At 39.6% G+C, this 12496-nt stretch overlaps 1 protein-coding gene across 6 annotated transcripts in view; it reads left to right on the top strand.

The window, feature by feature from the left end:
* Positions 1–12496, top strand: part of ect2 (epithelial cell transforming 2) — a 104643-nt gene that overhangs the window by 28157 nt on the left and 63990 nt on the right. For all 6 annotated transcript variants that reach the window (XM_034235563.1, XM_034235564.1, XM_034235562.1 and 3 more), the window contains 7 exons: positions 922–1046; positions 3240–3359; positions 3464–3532; positions 7742–7852; positions 9297–9393; positions 9688–9769; positions 10463–10541. In XM_034235563.1, the coding sequence (XP_034091454.1) occupies positions 922–1046; positions 3240–3359; positions 3464–3532; positions 7742–7852; positions 9297–9393; positions 9688–9769; positions 10463–10541 (683 nt within the window). The remainder of the gene's footprint in view (positions 1–921; positions 1047–3239; positions 3360–3463; positions 3533–7741; positions 7853–9296; positions 9394–9687; positions 9770–10462; positions 10542–12496) is intronic.

Below are 12496 nucleotides of genomic sequence, written 5' to 3'. Positions count from 1 at the left end.
TGAAAAAATAGGTGATAAAATGTTTTTTTACCAATACAATCAAGATTACAACAAAAACACATTTAGGGTAAGGGTTGGGTTCTGATAGCTGGTTCCATTTGACCTCAGATTCTAACACATTTCCCCTTCCTTTTAATTTACTCAAACTAGTGTATAACACATGTTTGTAGCAGGCTCCCTGCTTTTAGCCTGCACAAACAGTGGTTAAAATGACACACGTTATTAGGGTCGGATGTAGCTTAGTCTGCTTATTTACACATGTTAAACTACAGTTTTGTCTGTTGTCCGTTTCTTATTACTTATGTATTACAGTTGGACTGTTAAAATGGCTTTGTATGAGCGAGAATCTGCCTCACAATATGTATAAAAGGTTTTACAATTCAATGTATGATAAAAAAAAACAAACAGAACCTACATTTTAGAAAAGTCATCGTATAAAAAACCTAAGCAAACCAAACTTGTATAAATAATAAATGAATTAAAACAATATTCATATTTTCATACACCCCTAATGTTATAAGTGACCCTATGATCATACTCATTGCAAGTCCAATGAAAGTCCTGTCATAAAAAAGTACATGATTCATCAAATCTAAAGTCCACTTGACCTCAATAAATCCCTGAAAGGATTTGAAAGAAAAAAAGGATGTTGAACCCCAACCCTACTGCATTGCATGTTATTCAGTAGCCAGATGACCACATCCCAGTTGATTGTGCCTTCATACTGTGTGGCCCATTGTGTGAACTACTGACATAACCTTTTTACATTCTAAATGAAAATTGATTACAATTTGTTATTTAAATTCAGCTCACGTTTCATTCCAATTGCTTAAAAAGTAACATTGGAACATGCATTGTCTGTCCTTGCATCAGTGCAGTATTAACAACTAGTCTTCCTCCCCCGCTGTCTTTTTCCTCCAGAGAGCTTAAAGCCTTCCAAGAGTTCCACTCCGGTTGTTTCCAAGCAGTCAGCCAGGTGGCAGGTCTCCAAGGAGCTCTATCAGACTGAGAGCAACTATGTGGAGATTTTAAACACCATACTACAGGTAACTGTGTGTGGATGTGTTCACACAATGTGGGCAATTTTAACACTCACTCACAGGTGGGCCAGTCGGTTGCGACTGACAACAGTTTGAGACTAAGCTACCATTATTAAAGGTGTGCGTGTTTGCATGCCCTCACATGGCTTGTTTTATCAGTTATTCCCAGCAGAGAGTCAGACAGCTGCCGAGTGAGGGGTACAAAACCCTGCCTCACCATTTCTTTCTCTACACTATAAATTAAAGTGTTTTTTCTTTATCTTTCTTGAACTTCCCTTTCATTTAGCCTACACTCACTCCCTTTCTGCCTCACACATCTATAGTGCATGTTTTTCCATCTCCCTCTCTTATCAACTGTCTTGTGTTTTTGTTGTTTTTTACTAGCTTTAACTGTTCTTTACTCACAAAAGGCCGTCTGATTTTAACTTTATCTTGGTATATACGGTTACGGTCTTATGGAATTATCTGGCATGAATACAAAAAAGGAACACACCAAATGGTGAGGCAGCAGATAATATAGGCCCATGTTAATAAGACCGCAACCTGCCAATTTAGATTGCATTTTTCATCTGAACACAACAGAAACAAAGGTAGACTGCCAATGTGTGTATGGTCTTAACATTGTAAAGTGAGAGAGACAAATCCTGTTATCCACTAGTTCTTTCCTTCATAAATAAAAGTGTATTTATTTAATCCTGGGACATTTATTGTTTTTCACAGAATATGAAAAGTGCATAAAATATTAAAGGTTATACTGTATGGGACCCCAAATGACCCAGAGTAGGATTATACCAAGCCACCAAATGTCATCGTCTCCCAGCTGGCGCATCATGCCTGTAGCACCAATAAAAGAACATTAAAACGAACATGTCATTTTTTATTTTATTTTATTGAACCTTTATTTAACCAGATAAATAGCATTGAGATAAAATCTCATTTGCAATTTTACACTGCAGTTCTGCAATTTCCCATCTTCTCTTAAATACACACTCTTCTGTAATGTAAAGGCGCATCCTTTTGTTCAGAGCTTATGGCGTGTCCACTTGGACCCGCTTTGGTATTACTCATACTGACACACAAATCCCAGCCCCAGAGAAATACAACACATCCTTACACAAAATAGTTCGACATCTTGTCATGCCCCTGGCTCGGTCTCTGTTGCTATGCACCAGGCGGACTTGTAAAGACCTCTGCCCTATAGTTTCACTGTCTCAGTGTGACTTTGTTGTAGGAGTCGGTTTTGTAAGGGAAACTTCTGTGTAGCAATGCAGTGGGAGTCACCGACTCACGATGGAGACACAGGACGAGCAGGAGTTCTGATGTCAAACACTGGTAGTTTATTACAAGCATCGGCCGGAGAATCAAATTCAAATCACAAGTCACAGCAGCCAAAGGTTCTGACTGCACGGGTGCGTTGTCATGTCAATTCTCATCACCCTCTCATCTTGGTAGACCTTTTAACCAGTTTACAGAGAGCCAAATCCACATATTGGGGGAAGGTATCTGTGAACACCTGGAGACACTGAATCACTTATCTGACTTTATGGCTCTTGTGACCGAGAGTTGACCGGTCATAAAACTGATGTCAGCAATAGGTGAAACTTCCCATTCCTTAAGACAGATAACAGACTTCGGCTTCGTCGTAAATGTCAACAGGCCGAAAGGTCAAATATCTTAAGTAAAGACTAAATTAATCCCTCACAGGTTTGACCACAATTTTAGGAACTCAATTACAGTTAAATCCAGCTGCTTATTTTTCAACTGTCAAGAATGCAATGTCAAATGTACATCCTATATTTAAGCAAATGGATGATACTAAGCCACTACACAGTAACCATCCTGTTTTAACATAGTGATAAAACAGCATCTGTTCTTCTATAATTGTGACATCTCGAGGTCCTGTTAGTCTTACTTCAGTCAGTTATTTGTTCATGGGCTCTTTGTGGCAACTAAAAAAGAGGCAATGTGCCCTTTTCCACTTATTTTTCACACTTACTGAATGAGAGTAGTGAAACTGAAGTCAGTTGTTATCCTGTTGTTGACTGACAGAATCAAGACATGCTACATCATGTAAAGATAGAACAAGTGGAAAATATGGATGTGCATCTTAACTCTCCTAACAGAACATGTGTTGTTATTTATGCTTTACTGCAGTTTTAATGTGTCTGCACTTCTCTCATGTCTGTTTTTTATTTGCAGCTTTTCAAGATTCCATTGGAAAAAGAGGAGCAGGTGGGCGGACCCATCCTGGCTCAGGAGGAAATGAAGACGATATTTGGCAGCATCCCAGAAATCCACGATGTTCACACTAGAATAAAGGTAATGTGACCTCAACTCATACACATTTCAAACAAAAGATTGTGATGGTTTTAATCTTGAAGAGGCACTGTTGACCTAATTATTTCTCTGTGTTTATTCATAAGGGTGACCTGGAGGATCTGCTGACAGACTGGTCAGATGACAAGAGTGTAGGAGACATCATTCTCAAATATGTGAGTACTAACACAGTTTGCAAATATTGTTCTTTGCATTTTTATACAACAAGGTACATACACATAGTAATTTCCGAAGTTTCACACTCATCTGTAGGAATCTTTATAATAAATTAAGCTCCTTTGTTGAAATAGAATCAGTTTAAATGTGAGGTCACATCATCAGTCAAACAAAAATATTAACACACATAAACAAATCAAAAGGAGTTTGAAGCCATTGATTGGTCAGTGTCTACCTGAGGAGACTGCGACATGCTAACTCTGACCTGTGGCTTTGGGCTTGCATTGTTTATTCTGTTACTAGTAAAATCCTACTTTTATAGTATTGCTTTTTTGTGATTTTATTTGGGTTTTATTACGTTCTATTTATTTGACTGTTTCATTGTGTGTTTAGTTGCTTTTTTTAGGTCATTTTATTCTCTTATGTATTTAAGGGTATGTTTTTATGTGAAATCACTTTGTAACTCGGTTTGAATGGCTTTTATACATAAAGTGTTACCTATTAACACTGGGGCCTCTTCTCTTTAACATCTACATGCTACCACTGGCTCAGAAAATGAAAAACAACAAAATAAGTTACCATGAGGCGCTTTCACACCGCAGTACTTTTCCCACTTTAGTTCCGATATAGTTCCGAAATGTCACGTTCACACCAAAAAGAGCCGGAACTAAATTAGTTCATCAGAACCTTTTTACCCCCTTTTCCGTCCCTGCTAGAGAGCAGGGACTTTCGTGGGAGAAAAAGGTTCCTATGTCTGATTGGCTGGGCGGATTGCAAACCACGCCCCATAAAACTCCCCAAAAGTTTTGTGAAGCCGCCATTTTATTATCCTCGCATTAGCATTATTAGCATTAGCCCAGCCAGGGCTCGAGCTTAAGGACGTCCCGTCGTCCCGGGGCCAAAAAAAATAGTGTCGGGGAGGATAACAAATAATTTTGGGACGAGAGTTAAAATAAAAATACCCTGCTAACTCTACTACAAACAGCGATGAAAATGAAACCGACTCCACGTTTTGTGTAGCACACAGTTATTAAACCTCCTTGTCAACATAAACACACACGCACAAAACATTTAGAAACCCGCAAAATACACACACACGTAGCTACAGCTGTGCCCGCAAATTCCTGGCCCGCAAATTCGCGGATCTAGCTATGTACTGAGTGTGTGTATTTCGCGGGTTGAGTGATGCACAATGGCATCCCGTGGAGGAATTCTGAAATGTTTTACCGTTACATCACGAAAACGCACAGCAGAACCAGACCCTGGAGCGCCGGCCTCTTTATTTACTTACTCCTCTTCATCCCCTATGGGTAATAAGGCTGAGATGAGAACTCTCCATCGTATTTAGTCCTTAGCAATATGCTGCGCCTCTCCCCATGTAGGGATGGGTACCGAACCCCGGTGTTAAACGGGCCCCGGGCCGGAATTATTAAAGACAGTGGTAATGTTAAGCTCCGACGTTATCGGACTTTTTATCGATACTGGAGACATTTAAAAAATATGTCATGTATTATTGCTACATACACATTTATTACGTTCCCTTTTGGGTCAAGGGGATCCCAAGGGAAGAAACACAACCAGAGTAGAATTGGTATAAGTTACAAGTGGTTTATTTGTATCTATAAATGAACAAAATGATATACACAAACAGCCTGGCACAAACAAAGGGCCAAACTGTTGCTATTTAACAAAAGGAGAACTCCAAAAGAGAGTTGCACAGTATTATCCCACAACGGGTAATACACAAAAGGAAAGAAAATACCTCACTTCTAAAGTGGAACAAAATAACAAACAAAAGGAGGCTGTGCGAGAACACAGCTGTTGCCGATCTACAGGCGCTAATCTATCCTGGGTCTAAGCGATACACACACAAATGCTGATCTACAGGCGCTAAGCTAACCTGGGTCTAAGCGGTACACACACTATACTAAACACAGAACACTACGACACACTGCTAATCAGTGTAACTAGCACAGAAAACCTACTTAACACGCTGCTAAGCAGTCTAACAAAGCACAGAATATGGCGGCAACACAACGAGACGCTGGAGGTGTCTGTCTCACAATACAGAGCCTCTAGAACAGTGCTTCTCAAAGTGTGGTCCGCGGACCACTGGTGGTCCGTGAGCGCCCCCTAGTGGTCCGTGAGTATATTGGTAACATTTCACATTTGAAATAAATAAATACATTTAAGTTTTCCACACTCTCGCGGGAATATCTCCGCAATGGAGCGAGCTTAAGTTTCACTTTCGATTGCATGATATAGCCCAGCGCAACACCTTCATCACACATGTTGCCACTTGTTTGTACCATTTTCAGGCGATTTGTAATCTGTTCTAGAAAAATGATGTGATTTTGGATATTTGTGGAGTTATGTGGTCCGCGACTGTTTTTTTATTGGTTAAGTGGTCCTTGGTATGAAAAAGTTTGAGAAACACTGACCTAAAGCAGTGGTTCTCAAACTTTTTTCAATCATGTACCCCCTTTGAAAAAAAAATTCAGCCAAGTACCCCCTGATCAGCACAAAAAAAATTGTTAGGGAAAAAATGCCTATATAAAGAGGTACAGTACAGCGCTGCACCATCAGTGTCTGATTTATTAAAACAACAACCTTGTAACTGAGAAACACTTAAATGCTACATTTCAAATGTTTACAATCCATCACTAAATTCATCAAATCAAATCAAATCAAGTTTTATTTATATAGCACATTTATAAACGATTTTTGGTCGAGCCAAAGTGCTGTACATATAATAAAATTAGCCTACAGTAGAGACACTTTACAGCAAATACAACAACACAGATTGTTCAGAATATCAGTATGAGAAAAACGACACCCTCTATCCTTAGACCCTCACATCGTACAAGGAAACACTTCCAGAGAAAAACCCACAGTTTGAGGGGAAAAAATGGGAGAAACCTCAGGGAGAGCAACAGAGGAGGGATCCCTCTCCCAGGACGGACAGACACATTCATGGCAAACCAAAATATATTTCTGACCTCCTGCTAAATTATGAACCATCCAGATCTCTCAGGTCTTCAGGGACTGGTCAGCTTTCTGTCCCCAGAGTCAGAACTAAACATGGTAAAGCAGCGTTCAGTTATTATGCTCCAAATATCTGGAACAAACTCCCAGAAACCTGCAGGTCCGCTACAACTCTGACTACTTTTAAATCCAGGCTGAAGACTTTTCTTTTTGTCGCTGCTTTTAATTGAACTATTCATATCTTAAACTGCACTGTAACTTTTATTATCTTTGCTTTTTAAATGCCATTTTCTTAATGTCTTTCATTTTTTGTAAAGCACTTTGAATTGCCTTGTCCCCCAAAGGTAGTTAAAGTCATTATTGGGGTTGAAGTCCCCTCGTAGGTGGTTAAAGTCCCCTCGTAGGTGGTTAAAGTCCCCTACGTGCCGTTTTGGTTCGCAGAGGACAGCAAAAAAGTCCTAGAAAGAGAAGGTAAACTTAACTATGTGCATTTAAAAATAAAAAAGAGGAATAGTTTCGGCAAAAACCAAAAGGTACCATGGGGTGAGATTATAATTTTCCAAAGGGGTGTTCGTTCAGATGTGTGTATCTCACACTGCACTGTAACTGTGATTCATGTATCTTTTTCTTTTAAATGGGTGTTTTTAGATATCATTTCATAATATGTTTCTTAATGCTATTAATGTCTTTCATTTTTGTAAAGCACTTTGAATTGCCTTGTGTTGAAATGTGCTATATAAATAAACTTGCCTTGCCTATTCTTCTAATAAATGACCAAAACAGTTGAGGCGGGGACATTTTGCCTGTGATCCTGTGTTGGAAATCATCATGGGTTTAATGCTTCTTGCTTTTATTCATCATTTACTTATTTATATGCATTCAAATTTGCAGGATTCCTGCTGTTCTGTTTTGATTTTTTTTTTCACGGTTGATTGCTCTTATTGTGAGTGGCTTTGGATAAAAGCCTCAGCTACAAAATATATATAATGTTATTCAGACGATTAAAGTTTACTGAGCATAAATGCTTGTTACAGTAATGCACCATTTGTAGCTACTCAAAAAAAAGCAGTCATAGTTAACAGTGATTGTCACATGGAGGGAGTATTGTGGTATTGCAAATGATTCCTTAGACACTGGTTTGAAACAATCCAAATTGTGATTTATTGTTTTCCCTCCCCCTGTGTGTGAATCTTCTGACCTGTCCTCTTTTTCTGTCTTTCCAGTCTAACGATATGGTGAAGGCCTACCCTCCCTTTGTCAACTTCTTTGAAATGAGCAAGGAGACTATTGTTCGTTGTGAAAAACAAAAGCCACGCTTCCACGCTTTCCTCAAGGTATGACCTTTGCAGCTACTCCGTGCTTGTTTGCCTGACAGGTTGGTGTCACGTAAAGACAGATCTTGCACAAGAGACCTGCAAGGGGTTGAAATGAGAAAAATAGATAGGACGATTGTACCTTTATGTCACTTCTTCACATCAACGCACACACTCTAGCCTTGTCATCATGTCTGAAAATGATTGAGTGTTTAGTTGTCATTTGTCCCAGGTTATGCCATTACTTTAGACATTTTGGCTGTTGTTCTTGGGGTAAAAGTCTTTTTGATCCCTATCTCTATATAAAGTACTACACCATTCTATAGGAAAGTGTAGTGCCCTAACATGTTTCAGTTGGTGTCTTCAATCAAGTTTCTTTAGGAAAGTCATGTCAATGACAACCCAGTCTTCACAATCTTTGTAGGATATTGGGAAAAAAAACGTTCTTCCCAGCGGAATTACTCCCGGGAAACACTGATTTCCTGTGCTAGGTTTATAAGTAAGCATGTTCAAGACCAAGATTTGACAATACTTGAGGTGTACAGTAACGCTGTCACAGCGTCACTGATATAACACTTATTTTCAGGCAAAATCAATCCTAGATGACAGGCGTCCTTTAAGTTGTTATGGAGGATAGCTCCTGTAAGCTTGTTTTGTGCCGAACTGTCACAAAACACAATTTCCCCCTCGGATCAATAAAGTATTTTGATTGGTTGATTGTTTGATATGATAGGATCACCTTGGATGACTTGAAGGGAGCAAGATTCCTTTATAATAATTCATCAATATCAATATTTTTAGCAGTGAATTGATCTGTGAGTGGTGCAGGAATGAGTTTTAAAACCCAGTCATGAGTAAGCAGTTTTCCACTTCCAGATCACTTGCGCAAAGTTTTCGAAAGTTATTTTGGTTAGATCCATGTAATGGGGTCGGTGATAAACACAAGCTTAAGAGTCCTTCACATTTTGTTGTACGACCTCTAATACGTCAGTAAATACCACACTGGTGAAGGTCTGAAGCTTCTATGTGTCATCAAAATAGCATTTGCTAACAAGGGATTTAATGAAAATACAAAATGTCATCATGCCAAACATTAGCCGCCTTTAGCTTAGCTGGGGTAAGGCACAGCAATGTAGTTCAGTTAGCTTTTAACTTCTAGCAGAGGCATTAGTACTTCAGAACTCTTTAAAGTAGTGTTGATATGTGAAGATTATCCTTCTGAATGCTACATGGAAGTATAAAAAACATGTAATTACCAAATATCTTATTTACATGCAATATTCTGAAATGTAATGGAGATTTTGTTGAGGGAGCTTTTGTGATACTTCTGCCTACAACAATACGTCCTCATAACACCACCCCATGCTGATGGTCAGCGTGCATTGCACATTTTTATTTCCCAATTAAATTTGTATTTGAGGTTTACACAGACACTTCTTATCACAATAATATATCCTTTTTTCAGATCAACCAGTGCAAGCCAGAGTGTGGCAGGCAGACCCTGGTGGAGCTGCTCATCAGACCTGTACAGAGACTGCCAAGTGTGGCCCTCCTTCTTAACGGTAACACACACACACACACACACACACACACACACACACACACACACACACACACACACACACACACACCTCTTTGTCGAATAACTTTAGACACAAATACTTTCTTATAATCACATCCCTCACTTTGTCCGTGTTTTCCATCCATACCTGCCTTCCTCCTCCATTATCTAATGTTGATTCTTGTCTCTACTTCCCCACTGTTCTTTTCGACTCGCCTTGGTCTACGTGATTTCCATCTCTTCCTGTCCGTCTCCTTCTTACATAACGTTTCCCTTTTTTCTTCCTCCATTGCAGACGTAAAGAAGCACACGCCAGATGACAACCCAGACAAGGAAAAGCTGGATAAAGCAATCGAGTCTCTGAAAGAAGTCATGACGTGAGTTGCCGTGACCTTACCCTTTCTTTTTTGATGATCACAGACAGAAATATCTGAACCCCTCATCTGAACACTCTCCTATCATACTAAAGCTTGACCATTGTATAGGTTCTACTTCAATAATTGACCATTGTCGAGCCAAGATTTAACAAGAAACAAGTGACTTTAATTGAAGATGTATTTGACAGGGACAGTTTGCATTAGTATTACGTTTTTATTTTATTATTTATTATATGTATTTTATAAATATTTATATTTTATTGTATTGATTTATTTTTGTCTTTTGTGTTCCTTTATTTTTCCGAGAGGGATCAATATTTATTACATTTTTTGTATCCTAGCTTTTACCTCCTTGTTTCTCTTAAACTGTTAAAAATGTTATGTTATGTTGCTATGCGGCATGTTTCCAAAAAGGTCTTACCATCTGATCTGAGGTGAATTTCTTGTTCTCTGTTTTAATTTGTAATTTGTGCCATTTTTTAAAAGCACTTTGAGCTGCACCTACTTTATGAAAAGTGCTGTAAATAAAGCGTCATTATCATTAGAAAATTATCTAACAGGCTATTTTTCATCTAGTCCCTGACCTGATGTCAACGACTAAAACAAATGATGCAAATTGCTGCTTCAGTACTACTTTAAAAATTACAAAATGTATTTAAATGTTTCCAACCCCCCTCCTTTCCTCCCCACTAGTCACATCAATGAGGACAAGAGGAAGACTGAAGGCCAGAAGCAGATCTTTGATGTGGTCTATGAAGTCGAAGGCTGTCCTGTAAGTTAAAGATCCATGTTGTTCCATTTATCTGTGGTGTTGTCGACCAACTGCCTCGAAATAGATCAGCCCCGCAATAGTTGGATATGTACGTGTATTACATGCTCAGACACACTGAAGATTATTTTTAACCCATGTCTGACTAGACTGTTTTATTGATAATTTAAGATATAGATCATAATTTACTCTTTTGACGTATAGTAGAGATGTCTAAAGATGTGTACGCCAGAGACGATCAGCAGGACCCGATGGCATAAGTCACACAACCACTCTGTAGGGATGGAGGCACAGAGCAGTTTCAGGCCCAATTTCAAACCAACCCTTACGCACTCTCACTCATGCGGCTTTCACACCAGCGCTTTTCCCATTCTAGCTCCGTGCTAGAGCTTTTCTGGTTCAGCTCCAATTTTCCTTTTCTGCTCCCGCTTTGTTCACACCACACAGAGCCGGGGTGGTACTGCGTCATTGCCTCATCGTTTGCGTCATGACGTCACCGTTTATGTGCCTGCTTCATAAAAACCAAACCACGGAAATCCCTCACATCGACAGCAACAACAATGGCCGATTGTATTGAAGCGCTGTTTGCTTTGGTTATGCTCTTACGAAACTAAATGGAAGGCACGGGACGGCTTTACAAGGAACGACTTTACAAGGGACGACTTTACTTGGAACTTTACAAACATCACATGCGAAATTCAAGACTTCTTTGCGGTCTTCAGGAGGTTGATCCCGCCCATGTCCCTGCCCCCGCCTCGATGTAAGAGACGTAAGCGGCACCGCCTCTTAGCTCCGGAATCTTGCTTGCTAGACCGACAATTTTGGAGCTGGGAACAAACCGGATTCCGGAGCTAAGAGGCGGCGCCGCTGCGGTGTGAAGAGAAAAAAACGGTACTTTTCAGGCTCTAGCTCTGAGCCGGCCCTGAAAACGCGTTGGTGTGAAAGGGGCATCAGTGACAGTGATCTCCTTCTGTAGTCACACTCTCAGCCAAAAGAGCTCCTTCTCTAAGGTGGAGGGTGATAATACAGCAGCAAGCTTCGAGGCAATCCTCTCTCTAGCAGTAACTTTACGTAACCACAGTTTAGAATCAGCATCTCTTGGACAAATATTCAGTATTGTTTAATTTATTTTTTTGTAAATGGTTTTTTCCAATTTGAGCTTTAATGGCTGGTTAAGTCAAGACCAATGCAGAGTTTCTGTTGGAGGTTTAATAACTCCCACTCCCCGCTAGTTGGTCTGGAACAACTCTAAATGTGTCCGACCCTCTTGAGTCGTATTTCAGACATTTAATTGACCTTTGACCAGACAGACCGGAGCAGCTGGTAGCTCCACTGTTCTTGGGTCAATGTTTGTTTTGGTTAAGCTATCCAGTATCCTGTAGGGATGGGTATCGTTAAGGTTTTAACAGTACTACTACTTTTATCGATACCGCTTATCGGTCCGGTCTTTTAACGGTACTCTTATCGGTTCTTTTGGAGAAAAAAATAAGGTAAACTAACTAAACAAATATTGCTTTTTATTTAAATGAAATACATAATATTTCACATCAAAAGAAACAACAATGTTTTAACAAATCGTATTAAATAATGTGATGACAGAACTGTAAACAGAATAGCTGAAACTTTAACAAAATAAATAACTCAGTTACCTCTAATCATTAACCCATGTTTATATAAATGTGTTAACATGTGTGTTGCTGCTGGCATACATAACACCTGACGTGGAAACGTTACTCGTGGATGGGGCTACAGAGCTACTAGAAAGACAGTCGAACCCGGTGCATTTCTCCGTCTGAATGTGGTGCACTGTGTGTAAACTGCCCCGCCCCCTCAGGCAGGGGAGAGATCTCTCGTCTGGACTGGAAAGATCGCAAATACTAAAAATAATCATAGACGCATTTTGCAGTCTTTTTGCGTATTAGAAACGGTGTTGACGACACTAAATCTGCAATATAATA

This window comes from Gymnodraco acuticeps, unplaced genomic scaffold, assembly GCF_902827175.1.
Source record: "Gymnodraco acuticeps unplaced genomic scaffold, fGymAcu1.1, whole genome shotgun sequence".
NCBI lineage: Eukaryota > Metazoa > Chordata > Actinopteri > Perciformes > Bathydraconidae > Gymnodraco > Gymnodraco acuticeps.
This window is presented reverse-complemented; position numbering and strand designations above follow the sequence as displayed.